Source organism: Diplotaxodon limnothrissa, linkage group LG9 (genome assembly GCF_057381915.1).
Source record: "Diplotaxodon limnothrissa isolate DT_005_m linkage group LG9, D_limnothrissa_male_GT1.1, whole genome shotgun sequence".
Lineage (NCBI taxonomy): Eukaryota > Metazoa > Chordata > Actinopteri > Cichliformes > Cichlidae > Diplotaxodon > Diplotaxodon limnothrissa.
In genome coordinates this window covers 22540235-22562736 of record NC_140604.1, presented here as the reverse complement: position 1 = coordinate 22562736, position 22502 = coordinate 22540235, and the positions used below count along the sequence as shown (strand labels likewise).

At 41.8% G+C, this 22502-nt stretch overlaps 1 protein-coding gene across 1 annotated transcript in view; it reads right to left on the bottom strand.

Annotated features, from left to right (window-relative positions):
* Positions 1 to 19787, bottom strand: part of cacnb2a (calcium channel, voltage-dependent, beta 2a) — a 71636-nt gene extending 51849 nt beyond the window's left edge. Inside the window, exons 1-2 of the mRNA XM_085362274.1 lie at positions 19704 to 19787; positions 18192 to 18284 (exon numbers count right to left, since the gene is read on the bottom strand). Of these exons, the coding sequence (XP_085218400.1) occupies positions 18192 to 18284; positions 19704 to 19787 (177 nt within the window). The remainder of the gene's footprint in view (positions 1 to 18191; positions 18285 to 19703) is intronic.
* Positions 19788 to 22502: the final 2715 nt, after the last annotated feature.

Sequence of the window (22502 nt, the reverse complement as noted above, 5' to 3'; positions counted from 1 at the left end):
ACATCTGCTCCTGTTTTAAGTGATGCTCAGTTTGGCCTGGGTGCCCTTTCTATCAGAGGTGCCAATTTAATGGGTGTGAGCTGAGCAAACGACTCTGCTAGCACTCTTGTGTCAGCACGATGTGCATGATTTCATAATATCTGTGGGCTGTTAGTAGAAGAAAATTACATAAAGTACAGTCATCACAAGGTATGTTAGAAGCAAACTGAAAAGTAAAGATAAGAGATTAAGTGAAGGCAGTGGGGGAAATATATCTGATCCCCTGCTGAATTTGTAAAATTGCTCACTTCCAAAGAAATGAACAGTCACTCATTTTTATGGTAGTTTTATTTTAATGCAGAAAGAAAGAATATCCAGAAAAACACATTACATAAGGAGTAAAAGTCATTTTTCTTGGCATTGATTGAAATAAGTATTTGATCCGATACAGTTTAGCCATAAATTTGGCTCCTGCCTATTGACAGCCAATCAGTTACAGACTCCTGACCTGAAGTGTCTAAGGCCCACCTGTCCACAGAGTTAGTTTGTTCCATTTCAGCCTCTTCACCACCATTAGTGAGACCAAAGAGCTGTCAGAGGACGTCAGGGACTAAATTATAGACAGAGGAGCTTGTTGATTATCTGAAGTCAACTTGGACTACACTGGTAACACACTATGCACTTAAATATACTGCAGTGCCTGCAAAGTCCTCACATTTACAGGTCTCTTTTAAGTTTGGCAATGAACACTAAATTATTTCATATGCATTCATCTCAATTGGTTAGAAAGCAGCAAACAGGCAAAGAAGTTGTGTTTCTGAGACTCTCAGAAACCATATTTCAAAACTTTCCCAGTATAATTTCGACACTTTATCATAATGAGGTTAAGTTTTATACGCACTGATTGCCAGGCTCTTACTGGAGGTATTGGCATGAAATTTGGTACAGGTCTTCCTGCTTTCCTCAGGATTTTCCCCACAACTTTTTTATGTGGCCTTTTTACAAGCCAGAACCACAGATCTTATAGTCATGCAGTATTTGTCTGCATGCAGTTCTTAAAATATCACAGTGACTTGAATAAGGCAAGCAGACAAACAAGCCCAGCTTGCAGTTTGATGGCCTCATGCTGGATGCATGCTTTGCTGTCCTTTCCTTGTTGGCTCTGTCTTTCAGTTCTTCCAGGAAACTGATCCGTGGAGCTGAACAGAGGAATCAAACCTGAAAACAGTGTGCAGCATTTTGCTACATCCTAGTTGATCGATGCCCTACACACAGTGAATAAGCTGCATGAGTTTCCTGATGCAACACACCTGAATGGGCTGAGCTCAGGAGAATATAAAGCAGACCTTAACCTGGTTGGCTGACTGACAGCCCCGTTTATTCTTTGATCTTTTATATTCACACTCATTCATCACTGACACTACAAAGGTACTGACCCGTTGACAGATATGCCCTATTGTATTGTTTCTTAATTTCTCTAATTACACATTTGGCGTCATCTAAGACCCTAGTTGGCCTCCCTCTCGTCACATACTTTTGAGCCAGGTTGTGACAGTAATGATTTATTGTAGACATATTAGGAAGATTAATGAGGAATCAGTACATTTTGTAGGATGGGAGAAGCATCTCCTTACCCATGACCTCACTATTTCCAGACCACTGAGAGTTTTAAAACTCAGACTGCCAGCCGTAACTTAAACGGGGTCAATGCGCACTGTGTCACTGACATCAGTGTTTCCGGGCTGGAGCTATACTCTTCATAGGCTTCCACAGATAGTGTATAGATCACACTTTCCAGTCCAGCTGTGACGTAAACACAGTAAAAAAAAAAATCCACCTAAATCCAAGACATTCTTCAGAGCCTCTGTGGCCAATTAACGGCTCAGTTCCTGGACATTTCCATATTCTCTGGATAAGTGAAAAAACGCATAATTGCTGCCAAGGAAACCCTGCTCCAATTTAGTCTGCGCTGGCTCGGGACTCCTATCTGGGCGTCCATCCCGGTGCCTGGAAAACTGGGAATTCCAGGTCACCCTTTTGTTATGGGAGCTCGGCTCACTCACCACAAGAACACACAAACTCAATTGTTTCTGGGAAAAAAATATCTTTGTCTGAGAATATTCCAGTATTTTCTCATTCTCTGTCTGGTTTCTTTAGTCCACCTAACAGCTCAAAGTTTTTACTTACCTGCTACATAGCTACATCTCTTGAATAAGCCAAGACAAAATGTTAAAAACATGGCTACTCCTGAAATTTATGATCCCTGATGTTTCCTCTTTTCCCACCGTGAGGTCCATGTTTGTTTTCTTTTAAATCTCTCAAGGACTATTTTATGAACGGCAGACAAGTCCCAGCAGGATGAATTTTCATTACCATTTTGTTATTTACGTCCAAACATCTGTCTTATGACAGTATAATGTATCACATGACAACCACGTCAGCCATTTGTGTTTTGTGCCCAAATCAAATAATAACATGATGGTACTAATATGGCCATTTAAGTCATTAAGTATCAAAAACTTAAAAAGGATCAGCACCTCCAAACCTCCAAATCTGAGGCCATGGTTCTCAGCCGGAAAAGGGTGGAGTGCCCACTCCGGGTCGGGGATGAGTTCCTGCCCCAAGTGGAGGAGTTCAAGTATCTCAGGGTCTTGTTCGCGAGTGATGGGAGAAGGGAGCCGGAGATCGACAGACGGATTGGGGCTGCAGCTGCAGTAATGCGGACGCTGCACCGGTCCGTCGTGGTGAAGAGGGAGCTGAGTGTAAAAGCGAAGCTCTCAATTTACCGGTCGATCTACGTCCCTACCCTCACCTATGGCCACAAGCTGTGGGTAGTGACCGAAAGAACGAGATCGCGGATACAAGCGGCAGAAATGAGCTTCCTCCGAAGGGTGGCTGGCCTCTCCCTTAGAGATAGGGTGAGAAGTTCGGCCATCCGGGAGGGGCTCAGAGTAGAGCAGCTGCTGCTCCACATCGAAAGGAGCCAGCTGAGGTGGTTCGGGCATCTGACAAGGATGCCCCCTGGGCGCCTCCTGGGTGAGGTGTTCCAGGCATGTCCCACCGGGAGGAGGCCCCGGGGCAGACCCAGGACACGCTGGAGAGATTATATCTCTCGGCTGGCCTGGGAACGCCTTGGTATTCCCCCGGATAAGCTGGAGGAGGTGGCTGGGGAGAGGGAGGTCTGGGCCTCTTTGCTTAGGCTGCTGCCCCCGCGACCCGGCCCCGGATAAAGCGGATGAAGATGGATGGATGGATGGATGGAGTATCAAAAACCACACCACATTAGCAGTGTTTCTGTTAACTTGGTACCATGCTAAAGTTAGCAGGTAGCTCACAGCACTGCTGCATAGCCTCAGAGAGCTGTCAATAACAATTAGGTCAGTGTCCACTGTGTATATTTTGTGTCCAGGCACAAAACAGCCTCTATGTCATCTGACATGTGGTCACTTCTTACTATAGCATCAGACAAAGGCACGTTTAAACAGTCTAGTTGTGAGTTGTATCACCCCTCTGCTAGCATACCTTGCCTCCTTATACATTCACATAATCCATCAAATGGTCTTCCAGATGGATGTTGCATCCAGGTCGAAAAACGCACAAGTGTCTTAAACCTGCATTCTTTATAAATTACACCAGGGGGCGACTTGACAGCTTCCTTTCTTCCTCTCTCCGTTACCTCAGCAAAGACTTTTCTGATGACCTTATGTGCTCAATTGCTAGTTTTAAATCTTGTCAAGTAGAACATGAAGTCCTTTTTGTAAATTATGGTAATTTTAAGATTTCACAAAGGAGGATAATTCAAGACATGCTAACCGGCTAATAACTTGTTAATCCAAAATCATTAGCCAGTAAGTAGGCAGTTTCAGATCAAGCACTTGGTTGTCACATCTGGCGTCAAAACACAGAGGTGGTCATAAAGGCTATGCCCATCTTTTATGTTATCTGTTATACTGTCAGATTATCTGTCCTGATACAGTAGGTAGTTTTGTTTTTTCTCCACATGAAAAAGTGATCTGTTTTCTCTTTGTTATCCTGATGGCTGGGGAGTGAGTAGATACAAACTAAGATACAGCAAATTCATTGATAACTTTTTTTGGCAGATGAATAATGCATTAATATTCCCACCAAATCCCGATCTCGAAACACACCTGGATGCGCCTCACGATACACTGACTATAGAAAAGAAACTGTGCTACGTTGTTTCACATGTACCTTTAAAGAGTTTATCAGCATTTCTACTGCAGGAAAAGAACTCAGGTTGGTTTCCTCAGATGTCACTAGCTACTGGTGCTGCATCATGCAAGCAAGAAGGCCTAGAAAACAAAAGGTGGAATGGAGTAGGCCCTGCTGTCTTCAATTAACTGAGTTTCCGTGAGGAGTGTCTGAGGCTGGCTATTCATTCTGTCAGACGGAGTCCCATCCGGCCAGGTCTCCGTGCTCCACATTCCATCGAGAGCAGAATTGTGTTCCGCCCCATTTCAGACGTAAAACGGCGGTTTGGTGCTCCATATTGGAAACATGTGAGAGGAGTGTCATAAAGTTCAGCGCTGCACCGCCCTCTGCCAAAAACTCTACTCATTATATTAATTTCCCCATGCTTACTTTGTGCACAGTCATTAAACACAAACACATGCTGCCAGTGATACTCCACCACAGCGAATGGTTTGTTTTCATGCAAACACCTCACACATGGGGCTTAGATGCTCCGGTGTGGCGTTTCCACAGCTGGTCCTACACTAATCCACTCATCAGTTAAATTAAAGCTTACTCAGTTGTACAGTAAATGTTGATCCAGCCTACTGCAGCGCATGTCACACAAAACCAGACTGCGTAACCAAACTAGAGCAATGTGCACAGGAGCACACTGGCATTTTTTCCTTCTCTATAATATCTGCGATAACGTTGTTGTTCCAGTTCAGAAGCATTTCAAGACAGACAATAATAATCATAATGGGCCCAAATGCCTTGGACCCTTTTCAAAGAGCTCTCTGAATGAGAGAAGGCTGCTTCTGGCTGAATTTAGAAGACACAACTGGTGTATTACTTGCTGCTCAAAGTATCACATAATGAATTATGAACCCATGAGTTCTTTTTTGGAACAACTGGGTGATACTAATTTATTTATGTACTCATGAAGATTTCCTTTAGAGCACTGATACAGGTTTCTCTTTTCTTTTGGACATTTTAAATTACGCACAAATTTAAAGTAAAAAAATATTTTTAAATATTCTACTGAAACATGTTTTTGTTGTCTCAGTTTAAGTCAAGTCTGTAACATTTAGTGTACTATTATTATATATTTCACCGCCACAATCTTACACCTGCTCTGGCAGCCCGTGTTCACATGAAACTTCAGGTTTACTTTCATGCTAAATTGGGATAAAACAAACAATTATGTAATTGTGTATAATTTTTTTCCAATAAATGTATTACTCATTGTCTAAAAAGTGTAAACCTTGCCTGCCCAACATTTGGAAACCCACATATGAAGTTTACTTTCACATGACACAAAGAAGCAAATCTTCAAAAATTCCATTTTTGATTAACACATGGGTATAGTTGACTGTTGCTGTCTGAAGATTTAGTATTTAGTATTTAGTATTTATTTATTTATTGTCATTGTCAAGAACAATGAAATTGCGTTTGGGGCTTCCATACAACCCAAAAAAAAGAAGAAAATAATAAATAAATACCCCTTAAAACCCAAGTGTACATATTTAACCCAGTGTGACTCCAATGCAATAAGACAATCCTTAGCAATAATGTTCGTAGAAATTCAGACAAAGACCTGAGAAACATGACAAAATACAACAAGATTGAATATTTACTCTTGTAAAAAAAAAATCAAGGATGACTTCACACTGCCGTTAAGACTTTTATGTGCTTAGATGTCACAGTTTTCGTCATTCTGACGTTTTTTTTTTTGTGCTCAGGACATTTTGTCCCAGAGGCGAACAAGTTACCATCTCAGATCTGTGGATGACTTCATAACTCATTTTAGATAATTATATAAAAAAGTCTACCTCATGAAAACTTTATCTTTGGGCTTTAATAGCGGTGAGGCATTTTCTCTCTGTGCATAAAAGACAGATCTGCATGTACAGTATGTATTTGAGTGGAAGACTCAAAAGTGAAATGTGGCCATCTAGTGGCAAAATGCAATGCTTGTCTTTTTCTGCAGTACTGGGGAATTGTGGAAGAGGGAAAACATGATTCATTTTTACATTGCTCTATTGACGAACACTGGAGGCTGCAAAAAGCAGAAGACATTCCCTTTCTTTGTGCTGTACATAAAGGAGTGCACAAAAACCCACTGAGGCTGACTGACAAAATTAAGAATGCACAGGACAGTAGAGAAATAAATGCATGTGTCATCAAATTTTCCATCTCGGAGTCATAGCTATTAGAAGAAAAACACCCACATTTTCCTCTCACTGCATTTCATTAAGCTGAACAGCCACAGTAGACTCGTTGTAATGAGCTTCTGATTGCAGACACTAGCACATAAAAGACGCAAGAAATAAACAAGCAAAACCCAATAAAGTCAAACTGTCAACAGAGCATGTGCCTGCATTGTGAACCCACAGCATTCAAAAACATTACCACCTCACAGCTCTCTCTCCAAACCCTGGAATAAATATGGAATAAAACATTTATCATGTCTGGCAGCATGCAGAGTGAAAACAGAGCTCTGCAGAAAACTGTCAGGTCAGTTCAGGCAACTGAAATATTTCAGTTAAATCCTGCAGCACTCAGGATTGTTTCTGGATAGAGATCTACAGCAGCAGACAACAGTGATCAACATCGAGGGAAAAAGCTGGCAGGCATCCACTGACTCTTCAGACTGGTGCTTTCAAGCAGCGCTGACATTTTCAGTAAAGTTGTGCATGCATGGAAACACCTGCCAAATAACCTCTGAATTATTCATCCTGAAACAATTAGTCTTTGCACATATGCTGGCAACTGTAGGCTTCATCGCCTCTCATTCTCTCACTATCACATGTAGTCTATCCTGTGTGATAAATCAGCATCAAAGCCACAAACTCACATATGGAAGCTCTGCTCTCCGGCGATGGCCCAGACCACAGCACGGCATGAAGGGGACCAGGGAGGGGAGGAACTGACGGCCGTCTCACAGACTCCCTGTCAGGCAGCAGCATCTACTCAGCCTCGGTCCATGCCTTCAGACTTGGCCCACAGGGTTGTGGACCACCAAAAGGTGCAAAGCAGATAACGAGGACAGCAGGGATCCTTGATGGAAGAGTTAGCAGAGGGCTGTCGTATCCACACCTGCCCCCTACTTCTGTCCACCCCTCCTCACGTGTGCACCTTATCTGCCCCCTTACTCAGAAACTCTGGAGATTCAAAAGTCCGATTCAAATACTCCTTGCTCTTCTTCCTCCTCTTCTACCCATCTCCAGACTGTTGCAGCAGAGTGTCCATCTGAGTTTACCCCACCCCAAAATCTGTGCACGCTCTGGCAGAGCCTCTGTGCTGCCAAATCCTCTGCAGCGCTGCTGTGCTGTGGCAGAGACGTACAGTTGCAGGCTGGCACACTGGTTCAGCTGCTAGTGGATTTAGACCCACTCATTACCACGCGTAAGTTCCTTCTTGGCACAGGGAGGAGGTGGAGTTCTGAGTGTCCTTTACTGACCGCTGTCCCTTGCTTCCTAATAGACGACACATCCTCTATATTCCCTGCCCCTCCTTCATTCATCCAGGGTTCAGTTGGCTTTTAAAAGCTTGACACACACACTGTGGCTATCTTGACTTTTTATGCTCCACTCCTTTTCTTTATTTCTTCTTGTGCCATGACTCAGTCCTCATTTGCACTGGATTACCCTTCTTACTTTCTCTGTGTGAGGACAGGCACTGAGACAGCTACTGGTTGCTGTAGAGACTGCACTGTGCTTTTAATGTAACAGAAACAGTGTGTGTCTCATGCTGCGAGCGGAGGAACAGCACAACGCTGCCTGTGGTGCAGGGGGAAGTCACTCGCACAGTTCAGTCATGCTGGAGTGCTTTGTGTGACTGCAGAGCTGGTGTGTTTGTTTCTTTCCCCTCCCGTCTCATCTCACACCTCCTCTCCACTATTATCCTTTCCCACTGTGTTCAGGTGATTGAGTCCAGAAGGACATCCGGCCTCACTACTCCATCACAAATGCTGTGTCAGCCATAAATGCACATACCCGCTTCATGCCACAGGACAACTGTGGTAGAGAGGGGTGGGTCACGGGTAATATTCAATTATACAGCATGACTGTGGATGTGCTTTTGCATCTCTACTTGCAAAGCCAGCTGGATACATAGATTTTAACTTTGAACCTTTCCAGCAGTGATTTCAATTAAATCATCAAAGTAATGTATTTTGAAAATGGTGTAGCAAATATAGTTTTATGAGCACTGACAGCAAAGATTCCCTGAAAATACAGATTTACAACTGGAGCTAATAAAGCCAATAAAAGCAACACTAATTTCAGCCAAAATACATAATTTCATTTTATTTTAAACGGGAAGCCTTTGCTTTTGCATCAGCAGATTATTAAAAAGTGAGGAGCCAAACAGATTCTAAAACAAATGAGCTTTTCTTTCGTGCTAATAATAAAGGACAGCACTGAGCACATGTATAAACCGAGCTTAAGCATCCCTCCCCCATTGTCACCTACCTTCAACTTTTTTAGTTTGCTCCATTCTTATATTGTGCAGAGCTGATTCTGATGTTGAAGACATCATCACTTACTCTCAGGCTGAGGTGGGACAGGCTGCAGTTTGTCAGTAGAATAACAACATGATTTCTGCTGTCACAAAGTGCTGCGTCAAGATAAAAACAAACCCAGTTTTCTGTCTCCATGAATCACAAGTGATTTTCCAGGCGCCTACTACTTACGAAAATAAAAATATCAAGCATTAGGTCAAGTATCATAATTTATTCTCCAACACATTGGCTTTAACTGAGGTTTTAAAAGATTTACCTAAAGACAGATGGGGTATTTCAGGGCTAAAATGAGAGCCAGGTCAATTTTTTTTTTTTTTTTGCTGAAATTTTATTGATGAGAAATGTAAAAAAGCAAATGCACGTCAACATAACAAGTTTTAATTTTGGGATATTTGAGGGAGAGTTTTAGATCCTAAAGAAAGTGCATGTTAATGCGAGGAATTTTTTAATGAAATAATCGCTTCAACGTCTTCTGTAATATGCTCACAAGCATGGAGAATTAAATGAAAATGTCAGTAATCTCAGATCTGCATGCTTAGTAAGACTTTAATTATCTTGCCTCACTCTGTTTTTTTTAATTCAGCCAATTTTGTGCAGTGTGAACAAACAAAACACATTATAATATAATCAGTGAGCATTCAGTCAACAGGGGCTTTTTCTAAACTGTTCAGTAATCTGTTTTCATGAATATCCTCTCTTTCTTATTTTCTCTTTCCCCTCAAACCCCAACTAGACAGAGCCGATGTCTGGCCCTCTCTGAGCCTAGCTCTGCCAGAGGTTTGCTTCCTGTTTAATGACTTTTTCTTTCCCACGGTCACAAAGTGCTTGCTCACAGGGCGTTATCTGAGGTGGGGATTTTACCCTACAATATACAGCACCTTGAGAGGACCTTTGTGTATTTGTGCCATAATCTATGTCTATTAGTGTTATATTAAAACGTTATTAGAAAGAGTATTTCTCTACACAATAACCCTGCACCCTGGACTGATGCTGTGTGGCCTGTTGTGAAACTTTGTGCTCATCAGTGATAATATACACGTATCTATTCATCTCCTCAAGTCTGACAACATAAACCTGCCGTGATCTTTTATTATCGTTGAAGCCTTTTTAGTTTACTGCCAATATTTCACAGGCTGACATGTGTCTGCGGTGATGGAAAGGCACAATTATAAACACAGAGCTGTGCACCTTACAGTGAGAGGGGAATCATGTCTATCAGTTAGCCTGTCAGAGGCTGTCACCCTTCAATGGTAATAATCGCTCAGCTGCTGATGTCATGGATAATACTGCAGGGAAACAGGTCTCCACATTGAAGTACTCCCAGTTTAATTTGGGTTCATTACAGCCTTTCTGGATGCATCTTCGCAGTCATACCTGAGGTACTTTACCCAAGAATCTGCACCAGTTTCTGCTTTTACATGAGTTAACATGCACACACTGTTAGGTACTAGGAACTCACTGTGATCATGAAAGTAATGTAACAGTGAGAGATGTGTCTATTCTTCCCCCCGGATCTGCATCACTATGCAGAAGACAGTCTCAATCAATCATAGGGGCAGTAAGAGCAAGCTTTCAAGGCATAAGAAGGAGCTAATTAAATGAATCCATCTTATGATTAAAGCACAAAAAAAGAGAATGGACACTTGTGTTTTACACCACAACTTTGAGGATGGATTTTGCACTCTCATGAATTTCAGTCATGTCCTGCAGTCTCCAGTCGTTGAAACATGATCAGCAAAACTTTTTATCTTTCTCTCTCTCATCCGTGATTCATCTAATACAGTACCTGCTATTTAGATAGATATTATTTGAGTGGAGGATGATGATCACTCGTAATAACTGGGCTGTGACCTTGGCCACTAGGTGGTTAATGGATCAGCTCACTGCCAAATTAATTTATCAGCAGGACTGAGGAGTGGGAGGATGCATGGAGGATTCAGGTCAACTGTGAAAGCAGGGCATGCTTTGATGTAGTGATAACAATGTGCGCCTTTCTCTTTGTTCCTTCGCTTGTCACTTATTAAAAAAACAACAGACTGAACAATAAATTCCACATTTGTGGCTTCAGTGTCAGTATTATTAGATAAAAATCATACTGTTACATCACTTACAGTTTTGCAACCATATTTGGCTATCCATGTATTTCCACTCAGTTAAATAACCCCAATAACAGTGTTTGTCCACTAGATGGCAGTCTGGCACTGCTGCAACAGCCGACTGAGCAGCAGTAGTGCTTTACGGTTGCTTTTTTTGTTTCCAGATTTTCACTCAAGTACAGTATCTTACTCTGGCCAACATTACTGCAGTCTGAAGCCAGACATTACATACTGTTCTCCAGAAATATTTACTACTGGAAAAATCTTGACATTTGTTGCTTAAAGTTCAGAAAAGGTCTGCAGGGTTAATGCTACAATTGATCTTTGAGATTTCCAATGGCAGTCACTCCATACCACCAGTGCATATGTAACATATCCATGGCATGAAAACAGACGGGCTGTCAGATTTGATCAGAACCATAACGAGCTCTTTGCGTCATTCCTTTTCTCCACTGACTAAAATAATAATAAAGGGAACGATGAGAAGGAAAATGGTTGCAATCACTGAGTGAATGGGAATGGGTTTTTATGTGTTCACCACATGCATTCACGCAGACTTTCATCTGCAAATCCATCTCTACAGACAGAGCAGGTCAAACTGTACCAATATACTGTGGAAAGTTACGGGAGTGGGAGACATCATAGAGAGGTGAAAGAGCCAGAAGGAGGCGGACAACACAGAGGGGAAGTGGGAAGCTTGGTGCAACCATTTACATAAACATAACAAGTGTGGGAAGCAGCAGTAGGTTAATTATGACATAATGCTCTGTGAGTTGTGCAAATCACAGTCTCAACTACTAAACACTGAATCTCATTTTTCACTGTATATCATTTCAGCACCTCACCCGGCGCACGCAAATTATCCTCCCCTGAGCAGGTGCTCCTTATATTGAATCTATTGTTCAATTTTTAACTGTCTGCTTTCTCTAATATTGAATTTCTATTGAAAACAAATGACATAAAGACTGAATATCTTATTTTAATTGGCAACTAACAAGAGTGGAGCCAAGAGGTTATATCCAGTAAACATTTTTCTACCACACTCACATTTGAAGCAGGAAGTCAAAAATCCAGAGTTGAAATTTTCAGCTGCTCATGTCAGATTTACCCAGTCAGTATTAGCCCCACCATCCCCAACTTCACAATCCAACATGGCAGCAGTGCTTTTAAACAGTAGTAGAACATAAATTAGCCAAACAGAGAAGACTGAACAAGTCAGCAGAGAAGCACCTTATACCTGCATTCTCTTTAAAGGCCAACAGGGGGCAACAGCTCTGTAAAAACATTTCCTCTCCTATAAGCATATGGGAAAACGGCTCTGAGATTTGACCTCTAAACTCTTTGCTGACTAGTTTATATGATCAGTTGCTTGTTTTGGGCCATGCTGAATAAAAATTAAGTCTATTTTGTACATTTTAAAAATAGAGGATATGCTCATGAGCTAACAGCTTGAGTTTGATCAGTTGATAGCCAAGGAGAATACGATATCGCCACAATGACGATGGTGAAAACACTTCAAAATGGGTCTTTGCAAACCAGTGGGTGATTTCACAGTGTAGATTAAAGTGTAAAGTGTAAATATCCTATGAACTTTATCAACAATTAAAAATTTTTAATATCAGAATCAGAATCAGAATACTTTATTGATCCCTGGGGGAAATTATTTTTTGTTACAGTGCTCCATTTTAAACCAACATTAAGACAAGACAGACAATACACTAACTAAGAATAGTACAATATATACATATATATACACATACATACATACATAAGTCACTCATAAATAAATAGTTGGAAAAGAAACATGTGTAGTTGTAGCAGCAAACAGTGTGTTAAGTGGATGCGTTGTACAGGGAGATGGCCACAGGCAGGAATGATTTCCTGTGTCGTTCAGTGGTGCTTTTCGGTAATCTCAGTCTCTCACTGAACGTGCTCCTGTGACTGACCAGCATGTCATGGAGTGGGTGGGAGGTGTTATCCAACATTGTCTTTATCTTGGACAGCATCCGCCTCTCCGACACCACCTTGAGGGAGTCCAGCTCCATCCCCACAACATTGCTGGCCTTACGGATTAGTTTATTAAGTCTGTTGGCATCTGCGACCCTCAGCCTGCTCGCCCAGCATGCAACAGCATAGAGGATCGCACTGGCCACAACAGACTCATAGAAAATCCTCAGCATTTTCTGGCAGATGTTGAAGGACCTCAGTCGCCTCAAAAAATAGAGACGACTCTGGCCCTTCCTGTAAAGTGCTGTGGTGTTTTTAGCCCAGTCCAGTTTATTGTCAATGTGTACTCCAAGGTATTTATAGTCCTCCACAATGTCAACACTGACCCCCTGGATTGAAACAGGGGTCAAGTGTTTCCTGGTCTTCCTGAAGTCCACGATCAGTTCCTTGGTCTTTGCCACGTTGAGCTGCAGATGATTCTGCTCACACCACGTGACAAAGGAGTCGACCACAGCCCGGTACTCTGTCTCATCATCCCTGCTGATGCATCCAACCACCGCAGAGTCATCAGAAAACTTCTGAAGATGGCATGTCTCTGTGCAGTGGCTGAAGTCTGTGGTGTAGAGGGTGAAGAGGAAGGGGGAGAGGACAGTCCCCTGTGGTGCCCCTGTGTTGCTGATCACCTTGTCAGACACACACTGTGGGAGACGTACATATTGTGGTCTTCCTGTCAGGTAATCAACAATCCAGGACACCAGAGAAGCATCCACCTGCATCGCTGCTAACTTATCACCCAGGAGGGTCGGCCTGATGGTGTTGAAAGCACTGGAAAAGTCAAAAAACATGACCCTCACAGTGCTCGCCGGCTGGTCCAGATGGGTGTAGACACGATTGAGCAGGTAGATGATGGCGTCCTCAGTTCCGAGACGAGGCTGATAAGCGAACTGAAGGGGATCCAGGTGTGGTCTTACTATGGGTCGCAGCTGGTCCAGGATGAGCCTTTCCAGGGTCTTCATGATGTGGGAGGTCAATGCCACGGGCCTGTAATCCTGGGGGCCACTGGGACGTGGCGTCTTTGGTACAGGGACGAGGCATGATGTCTTCCACATCACCGGGACCCTCTGCAGACTCAGACTCAGCATAAACAGTTTATGAAAGACTCCACACAGCTGGGGGGCACAGGTCTTGAGGACAAGGGGACTCACTCCGTCTGGTCCAGCAGACTTGCCTGAGTGAAGTCTCCTCATTTGCATCTCAACCTGGTATTGAGTGAAGGTGATGGGTGGGGGAGGGGTGTCAGGAATCTCACAGGAGGCAACAGCGCCATGTGAAGAGAGAGGCTGGCACAGTGGTGTGGCTCTGGATTCCAGGCTGACTACAGGTGAGGTTGTGGGGGTGGGAGCAGACACTGTGGTGTCGAATCTATTGAAAAACAGATTCAACTCGTCGGCTCTATTCTCACCTCCCTCAGTTCCCCTGCTGTTGGTTGGCCTGAATCCAGTGATGGTCTTCATGCCCCTCCACACCTCTCTCATGCTGTTCTGCTGGAGTTTCCACTCCAGCTTCCTCCTGTAATTGTCCTTAGCCTCTCTGATCTTGTCCTTTAGTAACACCTGGATCTTCCTCACCTCCTCTTTGTTGCCCCCTCTGAAAGCCCTCTTCTTGTTGTTGAGGAGGGCTTTGATGTCCTTAGTCACCCACGGCTTGTTATTTGGGTAACAATGAACAGTCTGAGCTGGAACAATGGAGTCGGTGCAGAAAGTTATGTAGTCTGTGATACACTCAGTAAGCCCATTGATGTCCTCGGCGTGAGGCTCACAGAGTGTTTCCCAGTCGGTCACCTCGAAACAGCCCTGTAGTTCTGCTAAGGCCTCCTCTGACCACCTCCTGATATGTATGAGTCCTTGCGTTGTACTGCTAGATAGATGGCAGTGATTTACCATACTGAGAGGAAAAATAATGCAATGTAAATTTCTGTGCTACCTTGGTGTAAATTTGTGGTGTCAGCCTATAAAAATGATGTAGCTCAGACAGTGGCAAGAAAGCTTTGTGTGTTGCACTTGCAGGTTTGTTCTTCATTATGATGGACACAGGTGGGTTGGCAGTTCAGATCTCATTGCCTTAAAAGTTCTACATTTATGACTGTATTCTCGAAAACGATGTGCCTATCAGCATGATGTAAGGCAGATTTGTCATCTGATTACACTCCAGTCAACTCAGTGGAGTCAATAAAGTCAAAGGAATTCAAAGAAACCTATATCTATAATCATTTCATATCTTTACCCAAGAGGCAAAGGGCAGACTGACACCCTGAGTTGAAACTCATCTGACAGTTTTCCTGGCTTGTTTGAAAAAGAGTAATGTTTTTGTAAAACCTGAAATAACCTGCGAGAAGTATCCTCGCAAGGTCTGTGTCTTTTTGTTTTATTCACTAACTGGGCCAAGCTTTTATAGACTCACTTTTAAGCCATCCCTCTGCTAGTATTTAATCCTGTTGTTTGTTCTGCATTTTGTTTCTCACCCTCTCTAAAGTACTTTGTTAACTCTGTTTTTAGAGAAGTGCTATATAAAGAAAGTTTATTATTATTCAGGGTCACGGAGGACTGGCTGATTTCCCAGGATGCATTAAGCAAAAGCAGACACTCTAAACACAGTGCCAGTTTACAAATGGACAATCACTCACAGTGGACACTTACGCCAGTTGTAAGTTTAGAAATGACTACATTCAATTCTCTATTGTCAAGAGGCTCGCAAATTCATGATGTCGAAGCTGGCTGTTTATTATACCTGCTTAGTCATTCACAAACACACAATCAGTCAGCTTAGCACATAAGCCCAGAAGTCCCTGGATTCATATTCATCCATGTAAAACTCCCAGACTCCAGCGCCGGTGAAGTCTTGGCTAGTTGTCTGACAACTTCTCAGAGAGAAAAAAATTGTCATACACATGACCTTTCTCTAAAATATTTTTTACAGATTTTACATGTTGTGTTGTTATTTATACTTTTGCTAATCTAAGTTTACCAGCTACTATTTCCACTCAGTTACATCTACCTTTTCTTTGAGTCTCACCACATATATTTTCCAAAAATAAGGAGCTGATCCCTAAAATAACTCCGAGGTGGACAAACATGTATCAGCTTTCATCAACTTGATGCTGAACCATCTGTTTTTCTATCTCGGGCTGACGTAAATGTCTGGGCAGTTAAAGGAACTCTATGCAGGGCGCCCAAGTGCACTGTATGATCCTGATCTCAACACTATTTATTCGAAGTTTTGACCCCTCGACATGTGCAGAAAAAGATGGGACAAAGCAAACAAAACAATCTGCACTCAGTGACGCATGTTTGCTTACACAGCAGCCCACCTTCACATGAATAAAAATAAACCGTCTACCTGATGGTGGTAAAGTTTGCTAACAAATCTATGACAGTTCTGCCCTTCTTCCTTCTCAATGGAGAGCTGAGCTCCACAAACACCGACCTCGCTACTCCCACGGCTGAGCGGTCTGGTCTTGCCTGAGCCTCCATCCTTCCCAGCCTCCTCCACACTTCCCCCTCCCAGGCATCAGACCATGACCGCAGAGAATGTCTCTCATCCTTTCTCTACTCAAACTACTCCCCATCTGCCCTCTGCCCTCTCTATCTGTAAGAGCATGAGTAATTCTGTCATTTAGGAGTGTTTGCATGGAGTTACTGCGAGACTGTATTGATGCTCGGAGCTGCGTTGGCTTGATCACACCGTGACCCTGGTGAGATGTTCTTAAGACGCCCACATGTATAAAAGGATTATGAAGCACAAAAACAACAGGTTAAACAGGAGGGTGAGAGGCAGAAAATATACAAGAGATCATGTAATTTATTGAGGAGACAGTCACTTATTTGACACCCTTACATGCTTTTATACATTCATTACAGCAACAGTTACTCTACAAGTTCCACCTCAAAAACCTGATATAATAAAAATGATTAGATCTGCTATGTTTTTGAATAGAACTGACAACTAGATTATCAGGTAAACCAGTTAAGGGAGATCTTTATACTCTTAGTTCTGTGCTCTAACATGTGCGGGCAAATCATGTCTGAGGCTTATTCAGTAAAGGACAGAGTAATTTTATTTTAAATATAGGATGGTTCAGCACCTCAGACGGGCACTGGATTGTTATGTTTCCCGCCGAGAGATGGTTTCCAAATCCTAAATCCAGTTGTGCATGTTTAAATAATAACAGTGAAGACAACATCAAATGACAGGCTGATTAAAAGGCACTGAGATCATGAGTGTGAGTGGTGGTGTGAGTATAGCTACTTAGAGAGTACACTCTCATACATCTGTAAGTATGACTGAGCATGAGGCAAAGAGAAATAAGGTCAGAACAAAATGCTGTCATGAAAACATAACTGAATAACAGTATTTACACTGTTATCTAAACAGAGGTGAAGTTACTGGAAGGTCTGCTATTTCTGGGGGCCTCTTGCAGCAAATATCTCAAAGAAGATATTTTTGCTCTGCATGAAAGAGACTGTCTGACTCCCAAAAAGCATAATTCCTCTGCTCCACACCATCTCTTTTCTGTCTCTCACTCAAATGCCCTCTCATTTCCCTAACATGACGATGCAGACTGACAGTCGTTCGCAGCAAAGCTAACCGATGACTCTGACTGAAGGGGAACTCCTCATTTGGGGGAGAAGACTGTGGGAATGGACATTAGCTCCCAAGGGTGGTGGAAGAAAAAAAAAAAAATCAGGGAATTTCTCCCTGAGCAGCTTCGGTTGAGCTGCAGCGCCTCATTGAGAACTTCTCTGTGGCTGTGAGATGAAGTAGACAGCAGCCTAGGAGGTGCAATTTTGATCTGACCTCCTCCAGCTTCCCGTCGCTCTGCTGCTGCCGTGCCAAAGACGAGGCGATCTGTGCCTCCTCCAAAAAAGGCAGAAACATTTAAGCAGGAGTGTTCATCCTTAACTCAGCCCATACTGTCCCTTTGCAGGTCTGCTCAACAAAGACCAGACTCGCTGAGTGTGTACCTCACAGGGTCTGCTTTATAACAGGTCACAGTGTCGCTGTGCACTCAGTGCACAGAAGATGCATATCAGATGAGAGGCTTCCATTTAACATACTGTACCCAGCAGTGTTTACAGAGGGCTTTCATCGCAATGCACATCTTATTGCTGATGGATGATGATGACTGAGCCTGAGCTCTTACACCAGTTTGCATTTACTGTCAGGCATTTATACAAACACACAAGTGTTAGATTCCAATGGGAAGTAACTGCAGCCAGGAACTTGAATTATACTTCATGGTACTCTTTTATCGTGGTCAGCTACATCTTTGTTGTACCTTTTCAAAGACAAAACTATTTTGGTTTTAGGCTTTAGGCACCAACAGATAGTTTAGAGATGACAAAAATAAGACACCGATAGGCGAGATCAGCAAAAATTCAAATCACCACCCTTACCTGGCGAACAAGGCTGTTGGTTGTTGTGTCGGACGAGGTGCTTCCATCTGAGCCTTTAAAGCGACCTTTTCTCCGAGCTCCTTTGCTTTGAGACTTGAGACAACAAAAAAAGACAGGATAAAACTGTTTATGAGGAATCTTAAAATCTTAAATCTTAAAAGAATATACACAAGACCATGCAAACTAATACATTTTCCCCATAACAGATTTTAAGTTCATGTGCAAAAATGCATTCAGCAGAAAATAATATGAGACTCATAAGTCATTAATGTTTAGCAACAAATGCAGCAACTGTAGTTAGATCAATTTCATTATCAATATGTTTTCTCTATGAAAACTCCAAGTACAGGGTGAGATCTCAAAAAAGGTTGTTTCTGACAAAGATTATCTGTGATTATGAAAGCCAATAGAGCAATTTTAAGTTATCTGAGTGACCAGTTCTGCTTCCAACATTACAGCCTCCGTCTTCACTGATGAATTTCATTGCGTAGTTGAGTGGAGTTGGTGAGTCATTTCCAGCATAAAATAATTTTTTATACCAAAGCATTCAGTCAGTATTATAGCCAGTGTCAGCCAAGCACTGACTTCCACTGTTTCTTACTTATTACAGATTTGAGTGTTTTCACTTAAGGTGTAATGTTATGACGTGTTTCAGGAGGTTAGGTAGTCGTGTAGGTAGACAGCTTATTTTTCAAAAGTGGCATCCTGGAAAAGTAATGCACGAAATGCAAGAAATTCATTTCAAATCTGCTTTTTTTTGTCCCCCTCAGTCGAGACCCCTCGACAAATACCCCAGGACCAAACAGAGATATCACTATACGTGTTAAATAAACTCACTTTACTCCACAGAGCAATTATATAATTATATATAATTTATTATCATTTTTTCATTATTTTACCTGCAGAAATACACAAAACCCGTTTTAACATGTTTTAGACATTACAATGTTTTTTCTTTGAGACTTTACACTAGCTTTAAACTTAAATGCCGCTTACCTGCCACTAAAACAGCCAAAACACCTGCTAAAGCACCTAGTACTTAGTTACTTTCGTTTACACAGCAGTACTTTGAACAGAGTTCTTTTTGCATTACACTCGTAAATATGTAATTTCTACCACTGGCTTTACAATTGAAATACTTCCGGAAATATGAGTTAATTTGACGAGCGGCCTGGCTAGCTTACTTCAAAACGTCGTGATATTAAACTAATACGACATGTCAAACTATTTTCAGTCCCTGAACGTGAATATCCAAATATCAAACCTGACCCACAAATAAGTAAAAACAAACCAAAACAAAAAACAAATTAACAAAAAATAAAGATTCGCCCTCGCGACTTACGAACCTCAATCAAAACTTTAATGAGGGCACCTGCGCTCATCAGCACGCGCAAAGGAAGCGGACAGGTTGAGAGCAGGTGAGCTGTTTGACGTCTCTCAGCGTGCAGTGCCAAGGTTTAAAGTGTCAGTTTAACAGGAACTGTCAGCTTTAATTAAAATGAATTAACTCACTTGTAACATGGGATGTTCCAGAGCGTCCATGTGTTTGTCCGGAGGTGTTTCTGCTCTGTTGGTTGGGCTAATGTTGACGACCATCACACCATTTGAAAAACGCGGATATTCGGTAAAACCTCTCGGGTTGTACAGATGCTCCAGCTGTGCCCGAGACAAAAGCGCATTTTTACATAGTAGTGTTGAAGAGTTTAATGCTGCTCTTCAAGTTTGAGTCGAGTTAAAGGAGGAGCTTGTGCGAAAAATGGCTGTAGTTTTTCGCGAGTTCAAGATGATGGTGATGATGTGAGTCGTCGGATATTATAGCCTTCAGCATCACAAAGCCCCCTCATCAGTTCGCTCCTTCCTACACTAGCTGAGAGAGCGCTCCTGCTCCGTGAGCCCTCATCCAACGCCAACACCTCTCTGCCTCCTCACAGCGCAAAGGGATGAAAATGAATAGAAGCATCCAAACAGATAGTCGGCATGGACACGACTGAAAAGCGTCAATTCAGAGTAACTTTGATGATCAGAACTGAACAAGTGAGAGAAATCAGTCATAGCTACTGGGAGGTGTTTAAATCAACAAAATGATGCTGTTATTGTAATATAAACCTGATGTGGCCGCTCACAGGTGTTGGCACCAAAGTAGAGGTGCCACAGGGTGGTGGAGGTGGTGGTGGGGACAAAGAGAGGGAAGCCAGAGGAAATAAGACTATTTTATCAGAAATGAATACAAAAACAAAAACAAAAGAACATGCATGTAGCCCAAATACAGATAGTAAAATATGATAAATGTCTCAGCACAAGTAGTTAAAGTAAAATTACTCATGTCTAATGGCTCACTTCAGAATCATATACATGATAGATACTTCAATGATCTTTAATTTATTTAATAAATTATTGTATTGCAGCAGCACGATAAAGAGTAAAAACAGTGCAGTCTAAAAGAAATAAACCACAGTGTTAAAGTAAAAGTGCCACAGGTGCATAGTGAGGGTCTTATACTGTGACAGTGCAAAGTTTTAACAGGAATTTTAACAGTGATAAAAAACAAAACAAAGAAAATAAAAATTTGGTTAATTTAAAGAAGAGTAAAAAAAAATATTGGATCACAAAGACTGATATGTTATTATGTGCATTACTTGATTGTTGCAGCTGTAGTTAGATTAAAATTGCTTTTTTAGAGCTAGTTCCCCTTTATCCAAATAATAAGCATGGAACCAGATGTAATGAGGAGAGGCAGATGTGACTGAAACAGAGGGCTCAAAGGCTGCCAAGCTGAGATTAAGTAGTCATTAGCCAGTGAGCCTGTAGCTTCATACCACAAACAGTCTTGCATTCTGAAGTACAACGAAGATTTTTTACTTTTTTTCAGTTCAATATGATCCAAAATGAGTGACTGAGACCATAAACTCATGAGGAAAGTGTTCCACAGGTCAAGAGCCGTTTTCCCACAAACCTATACTAAAGGACTGGATATTTTTTTGCAATCACAACTATCGCCATCTGGTGGCCTTCACATAGAATGCAGGTTTAAGGCACTTTGCGTTGGCTTCTTTTTTTCTGACCAAAAAGCCGAATTCATTTTTTTTCTATGCTAATAGCATTTGGTGAAAGGAGTATGGTGCCACCACATAGGCTGTATATAAAAGATGGATGCAGCAAAAATGATGTCATATGTGGACAAGAGGGTGGAATACTAGTTACTTAGTTAGAATCTTGATTAGCAGTTCATAGACTGACTGGTTTGGTTTAAATGCACACACATGCTAATTAATGCTAATAACAAACTAGTTGGACAATTGTTGCTACAACAAGCCTATTTCACAGAGGTATATTTAACATTTTCTTGGTGCAGGGGTATGTCCAGTATCCATCTGGATACTGAGTTAAGCATGTGGTAGCTTTGACTGCGTCCTATAAATGAAAGTCAGCTGGACTAGGCTGTGTTGTTGGAGCCTCTTAATGTAATTATTTGACAAAATCTTGGTTTTCCATATTTGCTCCTTGTGTAATAAAGAAATGGAGTTATCCAGTTAAACTGGGATAGCCTAAAACATATATATCATCATGTTATCATTTGGTGCAGGAAACCTGAAAATTGGAGCAGTGAGCCACAAGCTGACAGATGAATAATTCGTATTGGCAGTTAAGTACAGGCAGCATAGCTGGCGGATGAAAAAAAAGGGTGTTGCACCTGTTGACTATTTCATTATTGAATGAGCTCTTTTTGTAAATATGTCATATATATACATATACATATTTATAAAATAATTAATTTATTGTAAATACAATAAATTAATTAATTAAATAAAAATACCTCTCAGTTTCATATTGGATGACATACTTGTTCAGCCAGTAGTCCAAAATCCAAATATATTGTTTCTAAAATAAACTTGGCACTTGCCAGTAAGAAAATCTTTGTTTGGTCGATTATTTCTTTGTTGTAACAATAATTCCTGGTAATAAATCTTATACTGTTGGAAAGCCTGTTTATTCCCCATCCATGATGCCACATTTGTAAGGAAAATGCATTTGTGGGTTGAGCAGCTGGGTTTAGTATGGAGGTTGTACCATGAAAAAAAGCTTATTCTAATATTGAGTTTTGTTTGGTGTTGTTTATTGGATTGGATGATTGAAGTCTGAAGGAACGAGCCATATTGGCCATTTAACAGTCCATCCAGTTAACAAACAGGGACATCAGTGCAATGTGAAAGAACCATACACAGCCACATCAGCATGGCACCTCCTCCTCATGCTGGTCATCGGCTTGGTCACACACCGGTTTGGGATGGTGTCCGATTCTTCGGTGTGGTT